Below are 13,805 nucleotides of genomic sequence, written 5' to 3'. Positions count from 1 at the left end.
TAAACGCAGTTATTTGACAGTAATTGGCTTCACACAACCACAAACCATGAGTTAAAAAAAAGTTTTTGTGTTATCATTCATATTATATAAAAAATGGCCAAAAAATCTAAAATTCTGCCAGAGTATATAAACTTTTGAGCACAACTGTACATGAGTGATGTATGGATCATCTCTGTCATCTGAACCTGCTACGGTATATACGGTGCAAGGCTTCACTTTTTCCAAATTTTGTTATGCTACAGCCTTATTCCAAAATGGATTAAATTATTTTTTTTCCTCAAATTCTGTACACAATACAACCAAAATGACAATGTGAAAAAGGTTTTTTTTGTTGTTGTTGTTTTTGCATATATATATATATATATATATATATATGTATATATATATATATATATATATATATATACATATATACATATAAAATATAAAATGAAGAAATCATATGAACATAAGTATTCACAGCCTTTGCCATGAAGCTCAAAATTGAGCTCACATGCATCCTGTTTCCACTGGTCATCCTTGAGATGTTTCTACAGCTTAATTAGAAACAACACGAAGTACATTCAGTTGATTGGACATGATTTGGAAAGGCACACACCTGTCTACATACAACCCCAATTCCAATGAAGTTGGGATGTTGTGTGAAATGTAAAAAAAAACAGAATACAATGATTTGCAAATCCTCCTCAACCTATATTCAGTTGAATACACCACAAAGACAAGATATTTAAATTGACTGTTGAACAACTGAAGTCGGACATCAAGCAAGAATGGGAAAGAATTCCACCTACAAAGCTTCAACAATTAGTGTCCTCAGTGTTTGAGTGTTATTAGAAGGAAAAGTGATGTAACACAGTGGTAAACCTACCACTGTCCCACCTTTTTTGTAACGTCTTGCAGGCATCCATTCCAAAATGAGCAAATATTTCCACAAAAACAAAAAAGTCTATCAGTTTGAACATTAAATATATTGTCTTTGTGGTGTATTCAGTTGAATATAGTTTGAAGAGGATTTTCAAATCATTGTATTCTGTTTTCATTTACATTTTACACAAAGTCCCATCTTCATTGGAACTGGGGTTGTATAAGGCCCCACAGTTGACAGTGCATGTCAGAGCACAAACTAAGTATTGAATTGTCTATAGACCTCAGAGACAAGATTGTCTTGAGGCACAAATCTGGGGAAGGGTACAGAAACATTTCTGCTGCTTTTACAGTCCCAATGAGCACAGTGGCCTCCATCATCCATAAATGGAAGAAGTTCAGATCCACCAGGACCCTTCCTAGAGCTGGCCACCCATCTAAACTGAGCGATCGGGGGAGAAGGGCCTTTGTCAGGGAGGTGACAAAAAACTTGATGGTCACTTTGTCTGAGCTCCAGCATTCCTCTGAGGAGAGATGAGAACCTTCAGAAGGACAATCATCTCTGCAACAATCCACCAATCAGGCCTGTATGGTACAGTGGGCAGACGGAAGCCACTCCTTAGTAAAAAGCACATGGCAGCCTGCCTGGAGTTTGCCAAAAGGCACCTGAAAGACTCTCAGACCAGGAGAAACAAAATTCTCTGGTCTGATGAGACAAAGATTGAGCGGTTTGGTGTGAATGCCAGGCATCATGTTTGGAAGAAACCATGCACCATCCCTACAGTGAAGCATGGTGGTGGCAGCATCATGCTGTGGGGATGTTTTTCAGAGGCAGGAACTGGCAGACTAGTCAGGATTGTGGGAAAGATGAATGCAGCAATGCACAGAGACATTTTGCATGAAAACTTGCTCCACAGCACTCTTGACCTCAGACTGACTCAGATGATGGATCAACTTTCAACAGGACAATGATCCTAAGTGTACAGCCAAGATATCAAAGGAGTGGCTTCAGGACAACTGTGTGAATGTCCTTGAGTGGTCCAGCCAGAGCCCAGACCTGAATCTGACTGAACATCTCTGGAGAAATCTGAAAATGGCTGTGCGCTGACACTCCCCATCCAAGCTGATGGAGGTTGAGAGGTGCTACAAAGAGGAATGAGCAAAACTGCCCAAAGATAGGTGCACCAAGCTTGTGACATCATATTCAAGAAGACTCGAGGCTGTAATTGCTTCCAAAGGTGCATCAACAAAGTATTAAGCAAAGGGTGTTAATACTTATGTACGTGTGTTTTTTTTGTTTTTGTTTTTTAATAAATGCAAAAATTAAAAGAGAAAAAAAAAACCTTTATCTTGTTATGTGACATTGTGAGTAGAATTTGAGGGGAAAAAAAATGAATTTACTCCATTTTGGAACAAGGCTGTAATGTAACAAAATGTGGAAAAAGTGAAGTGTTGTGAATTCTTTCCGGATGCAATCATCCAACTTCCACCCACCTGATCATTATTACAATTATCCCAATGCTCAGTGGGTGATTATGTTATATTTATAGAAGCCATCGGAGACATTCTGTTCCCACTGCAAGTTCAGTGTGACTGAATTTTTCTGCTCGCTCTCCATGGTGCTTAAACCAGGGGAAAGAAAGAAAGAGAAAATAAAATCTCCCCCATCTTCAAAGCACACTGCATGCATGCATGGATGGAACATATTTGAATGTATGTTTGAATATACAGTGGTCCCTCGCTATAACACGGTTCACCTTTCGCAGCCTCGCAGTTTCGTGGATTTTTGTAGTCCAATTTTGCATGCTTTTTTTTTTTTTTTTTTTTTAACATCGCATTGTGTTCTGCGTCCTCATCAAGCAGGCCGGTCGCTGCACCACGAAGGGAGAGTACGCGCATTGTGTTCTGTGTGTCCGTTTATAAGAATCTTCTCACCCAGAAGAAAAAAGAAGCGCCAACAACTACCCATAACTGTGTTCTTGGTGTAACTCAGTGGAAAAAGACGCGACAGCGGCGTGGCGCCAGAACAAAGAGGCGCGATCAGAGGAACTGTGAAATACTGGTTGATAATTTCTTATGTGTCCAACCTTGTGGTTGATCGTTAAAATTAAATTCGTTAGTTCTAAAAGCCATCATAATTATTTATAAGAAAACGTTCTGTTTTTATTTCTCAAACAAATGTTTAAGCCTGAAAACAGGTTGGTCTTATTTTTCTACTAAGGTTTGAACTTTGAAAGTGTTTACGAGGTCTGTTAGAAAAGTAACGGTCCTTTTTATTTTTTTCAAAAACTATATGGATTTGATTCATATGTTTTTACATCAGCCAGGCTTGAACCTTCGTGTGCATGCGTGAGTTTTTCCACGCCTGTCTGTTGCGTCATTCAACTGTGGGCAGGCTTTGAGTGAGCACTGGTCCACCCCTCTCGTCGTTGTTTCATTGCGAGGAAATGGCGGAATGATTTGGGCTTTTTTTTTCCATCAGAATTTTTTCAGAAACTGTTAGAGACAGGCAGCTGGAAACCATTTGAAAAATTTATCTGGCTTTCGGTGAAAATTTTACGGGCTTCACAGAGAATGAGTGTTACTACAGCTTTAAAGTAGACCTGCATTGAAATAAATGTGGTCAGATTTCAGAAAGAAATAGCTGATATGTATTCATAAGACCCTTGTGAATGCAGTAAAGTAAATCTGTAAGCCCAAATTTGTAATTCAGCGGAGAAATCTTAGTTTTAAAATGACAAATTTGCAGCTAAAATTTAGCCCTCTGTGAAAACTGTTTGTACAGCCGTATCATTACCATGACGTCCGGGACAAGACGACGCGCTCCCGCCTTCAGTCCGATCCCACATTGAAATTGATTTTATCTGTTAGTAATGTTACTTATACATGTCCTGGTTTCAACATCCAAAAGTAAGCTGCAATGAATGTGAGATACAGATCTGTGTGCTCAGATCAGCAACGACATCGACAGCGGGCGCCGTTCTTCCTCTCCCGCTCTCTGCCTCAGCTACGCTCGCTGTTTTAATGCGAAGCGACCAGTACACCTGTTGCTGCAAGGACAGACTTCTTGCGGCAAAATCCACAGCACTGCACGTCTCGGTAATCGGAGCCCCAGAGCTCCATGGACGCTGAGAGAGGTTTATATATTTTTAATGACTGGGATTCTTTGCGGGTCTCGCCTCCATATCCCGCGATGGTACCGGAGGAAAAAGACAGTAGATTTTCATTGCGACACCACTCAATCAAACGGGCGTATGAAAAAGTCCCCCAAAATAATTTTCAAGCACAAATAAAAGAAATGTGTATTCACCAAACGTGCCGCAAGACAATATGAAGTTTTAAAAAAAGTAGATCGTTCCGTATAAGACAAGAAAAAGCAGATGCAAACTGACGTAAATCCACAAATTACAATTGGCGCAATGCATGCTGGGAGAGGGTCTTGTCCGTGACGTCTCGGCAGCGTCCATGATGAGAGGGACAATTTGCGGAGGGCTAAATGTTAGCTGTAAATTTGTCATTTTCAAATGAAGATTTCTCCGTTGAATGACAGATCTGGGCTTGCAGATTTACTTTACTACATTCAGAAGGATCTCGTGTAAATGTAAGTCATTTTTTGTTCAAAAAATCTGACTGCATTTTTTTCAATGCAGGTCTCCTTTAAGGACGGCCCACAATGGCGCACGGCGCGCCGCGCTCCGAGCCGCCATCGAGAGGCAGAAACCACCACATCATTTCTATACGGATGGCTGTCTGGAGCCGGGACCGTCGTGTGCAATTTCTCTGGTTATCACAAGAGCTGGACATCAGCCATTTTCCGGCAGATTTCACTTTTAACAAGAGATTTTGTCATGGAAAGCCGTGCGGAGGCTTCGCGTGTCACGACCGATTCGCTGATGAAGCAAGACAAAGGAACACCTCCGTTTCGGAGTGCCAGAGGACAAGTTGGGACATGCCCAGCTCTCCACAATTTCTCTTATACTCACTCGACTGGTAAGCACTGAAAGCCGAGATAGGCATGTCCCAACTTGTCCTCTGGCACTCCGAAACGGAGGTGTTCTTTGTCTCGCTTCATCAGCGGCTCCGTCATGACGCGAGAAGCCTCCGCGCAACTTTCCATGACAAAATCTCTTGTTAAAAGTGAAATCTGCCGGAAAATGGCTGATGTCCAGCTCTTGTGATAACCAGAGAAATTGCACACGACGGTCCCGGCTCCACACAGCCATCCGTTTAGAAATGATAGTAGAGAAGCTTGAATCTTAGACTGGACTGGGTTGCTTGACGTGAGGACGTTTCGCTTCAAATCACAGAAGCTTCCTCAGCTAAAATTCTTGCTCTGGTAGTCTGTCTTCTGTCTTGACTCTTGTAGAGAAGAATAAACCAGAAGCCAACAAAAGCTGGAGTTTTTTTAACCTAACCAGACCCCACCTACCGAGAGGCTGACTGCTATAGGCTAGTGACTAAACAATAGCTCTAATTAGCACCTATTGTGCTCTAGTTAGCACTCTCCTAATGACAGGACGGAAGCCTCTCCTGATGGCTCCCTTGACAACTCTCTCCTGATGACGTGAATGACTCATTACCACGAACAAAAGACTGAAACTGCTTTGACCTGAGTACCACATTGTAAACAGGGGACGAAGTGTGTCTGAGACCCGCTCCGCGGTTAAGGCTGGGTTTCAACTGTTTTACAAAGAATGCTTCCTTGACACCTCTCTCAAACCATTTCTTCTCTCTGGCTAAGATTTTAACTTCCTTATCCTCAAACGTGTGGTTAGTGTCTTTCAGGTGGAAATGAACTGCAGACTGAGGTCCACTGGCGACCTCTCTGCGGTGCTGGTATAGCCTCTTGTGTAAAAGTTGCTTCGTCTCACCTATGTAGTGTTCATTACAGTTTTCCTGACATCTGATATGATACACTACATTGCTCTGTTTGTAACTAGGGATCCTGTCCTTAGGGTGAACTAATTTCTGTCGCAAGGTGTTGACTGGTTTAAAGTAAACTGGGATATTGTGCTGTCTGAAGATCCTCTGTAGTTTTCCCCTACTCCTGCTAAATAAGGGAGAGACACTCCTCTTCTTCTTGTCTCCGTCAGATTTCATGCGCGATGTGCGGAATTCCTCCGCACGTCTGTCTCAGTGTGCCGAAAAAGTGCTGATGTCCACGTCTTCCGCAGTTCCTGTGCTCGTCAGACGACGTCCCAGATCAACAGAGCGTCCAGTTTGGAAATGAACGTCACATTCCACTGTTACAGGATTTTTTGTCATGGAAAGAGGAGCAGAGGAATGCGCCACCGTGCCGCTCATGGTGCGGCACAAAACCACCTCCGTGTTGGTCTGCATGGCGCAAAGCAACGCCGTGATGAAGCCTCACAGGACATGTTGGGGCATGTCCAGCTCATGCACAATTTCTTGGATAGTCACACGACTGAAAAGCCATCTGAAAGCCGTCCTGTGAGACCAACACGGAGGTGGTTTTGTGCCGCGCCATGAGTGGCACGGTGGCGCATCCCTCCGCTCCTCTTTCCATGAAAAAAACTCCTGTAACAGTGGAATGTGCCGAAAAAAGTACTGATGTCCATGTCTTCTGCCATTGTTGTGTAAGTCAGACGACGTCCCGGAACAACAAAGCCTTCACGTTGGAAATGATCTGGTTGTTTCAGCCTGTCAATCGGCGCTCAGAGTGTGCCGCGCTCTCAGACGCTGTGGGCGGTCTTTAAACCGACTGGAGCACTCCTTAATCTGTGTAATCCCCATAAAATCGTCCCTGAAAGCCATCTGAATTTTCCGAATGGTGTCCACCTGGAGGTCTCTCACAGTTTCTGGAAAAATTTGATGCAGCAAAGCTCCAAATCATTCAGACATTTTATTCGCAATAAAAATCCAACGAGAGGGGTGGACCACTGCTCACACAAAGCCTGCTCACAGGCGAATGACGCAACCGACAGGCGTGAAAAAACTCACGCATGCGCGTGAAGGTTCAAGCTTGGCTGATGCAATCACACGTGATTCAAATCCATATGGTTTTTGAAAAAAATAAAAAGGTCGGATACTTTTCTAACAGACCTCGTATGCTGCAGTATTCAACTGAATGTCAATGTGTATATACAGATGAGGACAAAATTATTAGCCCCCCTATGAAATTTAACAGTTTCTTCAAAATTTTTCCAAGTGCTTTTTTAAGAGCAAGGAATGTTCATCACAGCATTACTCAGCATCCTAGTTTTTATTATGCTTACATTATTTTACTTTACACACAGAAACAAAATTATTTCAAAAAAATTACTTGGATCAAAATTATTTGCCCTCTTAAGAATTGACCTTCATGTTGAACCATTGCACAAACCACTGTATTGATGTGCTTAACTTTGTAAACCTCAAAGCTGGTAAAGTCAAGTTAAAACTGAGTGTTATCTTCCAATGTGCACACAGTATAAAAACTTCAGTTGAGCTGTCACTTGAGAAAATAAAATAAATCAGGTTAGACTTGAGAAAAAGAATTGTTGATGCTCACAGAGCAGAAGGACCTGAACATTAAATTTTATAGGCGGCATATAATTTTGTCCTCATCTGTATACATTTATGAATTATAGCTAAGATATTGTGAACAGTTATTGAGAGTGTGAATTATTAGCAAGTTTGATTTTGAATGAGTGTTAGCTTCAAAACATGTTTGATTGATCGGGTAGGTGATGGTCTCATGGTTAAAGCGTTGGGCTTGAGACCACAGGATCCTTGGTTCAAATCCTAGCCTGACTGGGAAATCACTAAGGGTCCTTGGGCAAGGTCCTTAATCCCCTAATTGCTCCCAGTGTGTAGTGGGCACCTTGCATGGCAGCAGGCTCACATTGGGGTGAATGTGCAGATGCAGATGGAAAAGTGCTATATAAATGCAGTCCATTTACCATTGATGATCTCAGGTTTAATGTTTTCAAAGGCAGCTAATTCAAAGAAGTCATGCATTTAGTGGCCTAACTGCAGGTAATTTGATTCCTCCACCAATGTGGTCTTGAAATAAAATCCTGAGTCCTCAGTGTCCAAGGCCGAGACCTTCAAAAAGTGGTCTTAAGACCATTGTCAAAACCCATCTCGAGACCTTCAACAATATTATTTAGTATTTCATATTGTACAAATAAAGCTGAAGCTTAAAAATCTTATGGCGAGTTTTTCAAAAAAGATTGTTTTATCTCAGATATGATTCAAAGCGGGATAGTAGAGAAGCTTGAATCTTCGACTGGACTGGGTTGCTTGATGCGAGGACGTTTCGCTTCAAATTGCAGAAGCTTCCTCAGCTAAAATTCTTGCTCTGGTAGTCTGACTTCTGTCTTGACTCTTGTAGAGAAGAATAAACACAAGCTACAAAAGCTGGAGTTTTAAACCTAACCAGACCCCTCCTAAAGAGAGGCAGACTGCTGTGGGCTAGTGACTAAACAATAGCTCTAATTAGCACCTATTGTGCTCTAGTTAGCACCCTCCTAATGATAGGGCAGCTGTCCCTCCTAATGATGGAACGGACGCCTCTCCTGATGGCTCCCTTGATGACTCTCCTGATGACGTGAATGACTCATTACCATGAACAAAAGACTGAAACTGCTTTGACCTGAGTACCCCATTGTAAACAGGGGACAAAGCGTGTCTCAGACCCCCTCCCCGGTTAAGGCTGGGTTTTGGGTTTCAACTGTTTCACATAGAATGCCTCCTTGACCCCTCTCTCAAACCATTTCTTCTCTCTGGCTAAGATTTTAAAAGCGGGATGCGGAATGTTTTTATGACTCTTTCATGAAACAAGATTTTTAAGATGTATTAAGTAAAGTTCAGTCCTTACAGCTTCCTGAAATTTTCCTTTATAGGAGGTTGTGTCTTATTATGTGTAGATTAAATATTTGAACTCGAAACTTGACATATAGACTTAATCAGAGTACATTTTTGCAGTGCCATAATTACGGCACCTCTTTTTTTTTTCTTCTTTTTTTCTGCTTTCAGGCAATCTCAAGGTTATGTGATGACAAATACAAGGACTTGAGGAAATTAGCCAAGAAGCGGTCAGTAAGCGCAGACAACCTGGCAGTGGTGCTGTGGTGCCCTGCAATCATTTCCTAACACACGGCTCCAGCAGCACGGGGCAGAGGATCAGCCTGATGGACAGATCCGATCAGAGAGGAGAGCAGTCCTGTGGATGCTGCCTGCCCACTAAAACAGGAAAATGTGAACACTGACACATTCTGGCACTTTTGTGAGTGTGACTCCACTCTCTGTGGTTTTTGTACATAAAATAAGTCCCACTGGTTGCCTGCACTGAACCAAACAGCTGATGGAAACCCAACTGAACTGTTTGAATGAAGATTGTGGCTGCAGAATAAGTCAAAAGGAAACACACCTGTTGAGAGGAGAGACTGTGAATGGAGTGTGGAACAGAAAGGAAGTGGCTTTACAACCACAACAGCGTTCCAAAATGCCCTTCAAGAAAGGCCGTGTACATTTCTTTTCATATTCTGTCTCTGGTTTCTTAGCGGAAGCATGAGATTCATTTTTGAATAACTCTTGAGTTTGTTGCAGTGTTTTGTTGACGTACCTGTTCATCCATTGGACCCTTACAAAAATTCTGCTCACTGATCCAAGCGTACATTTTTTTTAAACAAATGAAAGTTTGTACATTCCACCGTTTACTTGCAGTTCGAGATTGCAGTGAGAAATCTGACATAAAATTTAACAACACATCACAAGCTTTCTGAGACAAAATGTTCCGTGGAATAGTTTTGATCCATTAAATCTTTGTACAGATGGATATCAACTCAGTTAGGTTGTATGAGTTCAGTTCAAGGACACTTTGAGAGGACCTGAGTCACATTTCCTGATAAGTCCCTCTTAAAAGTTTTATGAGCATTTTAACAGTTTCAGTTTGTTCATAAACAATATTTATCAGCCAACAAATGCACTAATCTTCTTAGGGTCAGCTGTCCAAAATCCAAAAATACTTCACATCAAGGGTGCACCAATCAATAAAGATGCATTCAAAATAACAGTACATGTTGACGTTGCCAAATATGAATACTAACGTTGTAGGCTAGCCTTTATCCATGACAGTGCTGTGTTGTTAACACTGTGATCATTGTCTGTGCGACGGTGGCCTTATGTGGCGTGTGACCAGAAAGATCATATCCAAGTGTTCGATATTAAATGCTTCAGCAGATGAACAGTGCACGTGAGGGGTCAGGGCACACTCTGTAAGCTACGATATTCTTACAAGTGACTTAAATCAGGAACCAGCTCTTTTGATTAAACAGGCTAAGCTATGATCATATTAAGCCCCTTTCCACTCAGAATCTGGCCCCAACCTACTTTGTGTTTTTGTCTGTTCTTCATCAGTGCATTCCAAAGCATTTGACACTGAAACCAAATATTTGGATAGAAAGTAACACTGTCATACTGCAACACAGCAGTGCATCTGGAAGAAGTATCTTGTTTTGGAGGTCTTAGATACAATGTTGAAGTAGGTGAATTGTTGTCTACACAAGGACTCTCATTTAAAACTGAACACAGAAATCATTTGTGATTAAGCATGTGTTGCTACGGACTGGTTTCACAAAACCTCTCCAGTTCCATGGACTTTTCTAAATCACCATTTGAACCTAAGAGTTTGAGATGGGGAAGATTTTCTCTTCCAACAAAGATATCATCCTACAGTTCAGATCCAAAGGCAATATCAACGCGTGGATTAGTTGTTCTGAATAAACGTTTGGAGAGAAGTAGGAGAGCAACCTCGACTCACCATAAAGAGGTTGTTTTGTACTTTATTCACTGCCGTTGTCCTGACCTGTGGTGCCTGTAATAAGCTAGTTTAACACAATTCATTTTTCCCCAGTTTTATTGGAGGAATAGAACAAATATTTCTTAAAATCTTCTCTTTTCAACACTTTCTACTGTTCTTCCACTTTATCAAGAGACAGCACAAATGGAATACTGAACTCTGGGCAACAAAGCCAAGAAGCATGATTCTTCAGGGTTGTTTTTTCTTCTTCTGGACATGACCGAAATTAATTTTTAAATAAGCATTATGTTCTAATTTAAAAAGTGCTTACAAAACAAAAAAAATGTGAATGTTCTGCTGAATTGTGTGTACAGTGTAAATTCAGTACCAGTGAGTCTGTAAAAGCCAGAATAAAAATAGTAGAATATTTATATTGGAGCAGTTTTTACATGAAGTCAATGATGGGAATGTTTGATTCTGACAAATGAAGAAAGCTGAAGTATTAAAGTTCAGATCAAAACAAGAGACACCACACTTTGTTTGATGTTGCCACGCTGCCGTGTTTCATATTCTAAGTGGTATGTGAACAATTTGGGGTTGATTTTGAACACAATTTATTTACCCCCTCCATGTGAATTTTTGTCATTCATATTTTTGTATGTGTACCCTTTAGTCAAAAATGCATTGCAAAGAAATTCTTGATTTTTCATTTTGTTCGGCACATCAGAGTAAGAAAGACTCATGCAGCAAAGTAGGAAACTATAAGTCCATGACATCTGTGTAGTTATAGGAAGGTTTTTTTAAAAAAAAGATGAAGAGCTAAAGTTGTTTTCTGTGGCTGCATCAGTGATTGTGCTAAAAACAGAAGTGTAAAAAGCTGCCTTTTTATGCAGCTTCTTGATGACAGATCAGTGAAAATGTCCAAGTCCGTGTTATTTTTAACATCCACACTTCTTTAATGGAGAATCAGTAAATTATCTGTGATTTCTGACTTGGCCAGCAGGGTCTGTGTGTAAAAAGGGACAGAACTGCACCCTACAGAAGTACACAGAAGTGAAAGATGATCCTGTTATGTGTCTGTCTATCCAGTCCAGCTGCACATGAACCACAGTTAGACCCATAAATAACTGGACCATGGCATTGATGTCATAATTTTGCCTCTGGGTGCTGTCACAAAGGATTTCAAATAAATGTATCAACATGTGGTTTAATTGGAGACCTTCTGCTTTCAGTTTGGAGGTTTTTTTTACATCCAAATTAAGTGGAAGGTAGAGGAATTACAGGTAGATTTGCAGAATTGTACAGGCTGAAGAGTAATTGGATGAAGTAAGGTAATACAAATTAAACTGCCCTTTGTTTTTATTTTGCTCTTGCAAATCATTTGTAGTTAGTGCGCCCTATCTTTGAAGATTTGTAGACCATGGGTTAAATACAATTTGGGGCATGTCCAGCTCCACTTTACAAGTTACACAGCGTGTAATCTAAGCATAAAATATATGTAGGGTACAAAAGGGCCACGTTTAGTTTGGGCGTAACATAAATTACACCAATCACATTGTCATTTGACATTCTCTTTAACCGTATTTATACAGTCCCCTTAAATGTGCCATATATAATATATAAGCACTACATACAAGCATACATACTGTATTTGGTTCATAAGAGAGCTCTCTGAATAAATGGGTTTAAGAGTCTTGTGACATCGATCCTGGTACATTGCTATTTCAATGATGGACTCAGTGGGTGAGAGAAGTGAGAGTTTTCTTGGTGAGGTGCAGCACGTCATTTATGGGAGCAGCATCCTCCACAACTTCCTGAGGACAGTGTACAAATATGGTATAGACCACATTTACTAACACTTTGGATTTTTCCATTAGTTTTTACTTTTTAACTATTGTTTCCATTTCAGATTCCTGTTTGATGACTGAAGACAAGGAATCTGAGCACTGATGTCCTTGTGTGCACAAGCATGAGGGCCCTTTCACACATAATACGAATAAGTACAAATCAGGGTGAATCACGGCGGAATAGGCTCGTATGAGAGCAAACCATGAAAACATCAAGCTAAAAATACAACCCCAATTCCAATGAAGTTGGGACGTGTAAAGTGTAAATAAAAACAGACTACCCTGTAAACCCTCTTTAACCTATATTCAATTGAATACACCACAAAGACAAGATATTTAATGTTCAACCCTGACTAAACTTTATTGTTTTTGTGCAAATATTTGCTCATTTTTAAATGGATGACTGCAGCACGTTTCAAAAAAGCTGAGAAAGTGGTATGTTTACCACTGTGTTACATCACCTTTCCTTCTAACAACACTCAATAAGCATTTGGGAACTGAGGACACTAATTGTTGAAGCTTTGTAGGTGGAATTCTTTCCCATTCTTGCTTAATGTACGACTTCAGTTGTTCAACAGTCCGGAGTCTCTGTTGTATTTTGCGCTTCATAATGCGCCACATATTTTCAATGGGCGACAAGTCTGGACTACAGGCAGGCCAGTCTAGTACCCGCAGTCTTTTACTACGAAGCCACGCTATTGTAACACATGCAGAATGTGGCTTGGCATTGTCTTGCTGAAATAAGCAGGGACGTCCCTGAAAAAGACATTGCTTGGATGGCAGCATGTGTTGCTCCAAAACCTGTTTGTACAGTCGTGTTCAGAATAATAGTAGTGCTATGTGACTAAAAAGATTAATCCAGGTTTTGAGTATATTTCTTATTGTTACATGGGAAACAATGTACCAGTAGATTCTCACAAATCCAACAAGACCAAGCATTCATGATATGCACACTCTTAAGGCTATGAAATTGGGCTATTAGTAAAAAAAAGAAAAGGGGGTGTTCACAATAATAGTAGCATCTGCTGTTGACGCTACAAACTCAAAACTATTATGTTCAAACTGCTATTTTAGCAATCCTGTGAATCACTAAACTAGTATTTAGTTGTGCAACCACAGTTTTTCATGATTTCTTCACATCTGCGAGGCATTAATTTTGTTGGTTTGGAACCAAGATTTTGCTCATTTACTAGTGTGCTTGGGGTCATTGTCTTGTTGAAACACCCATTTCAAGGGCATGTACTCTTCAGCATAAGGCAACATGACCTCTTCAAGTATTTTGACATATCCAAACTGAACCATGATACCTGGTATGCGATATATAGGCCCAACACCATAGTACAAGAAAC

General features: G+C 40.7%; 1 protein-coding gene across 1 annotated transcript in view; it reads left to right on the top strand.

Moving 5' to 3' along the window:
- Positions 1–11,136, top strand: part of ccny (cyclin Y) — a 208,763-nt gene extending 197,627 nt beyond the window's left edge. The window contains exon 11 of the mRNA XM_034171913.1: positions 8,845–11,136. Within this exon, the coding sequence (XP_034027804.1) occupies positions 8,845–8,961 (117 nt within the window). The 3' untranslated portion in view covers positions 8,962–11,136. The remainder of the gene's footprint in view (positions 1–8,844) is intronic.
- Positions 11,137–13,805: the final 2,669 nt, after the last annotated feature.

This window comes from Thalassophryne amazonica, chromosome 1 (assembly GCF_902500255.1).
Source record: "Thalassophryne amazonica chromosome 1, fThaAma1.1, whole genome shotgun sequence".
NCBI classification, from domain to species: Eukaryota; Metazoa; Chordata; class Actinopteri; order Batrachoidiformes; family Batrachoididae; genus Thalassophryne; species Thalassophryne amazonica.
This window is presented reverse-complemented; position numbering and strand designations above follow the sequence as displayed.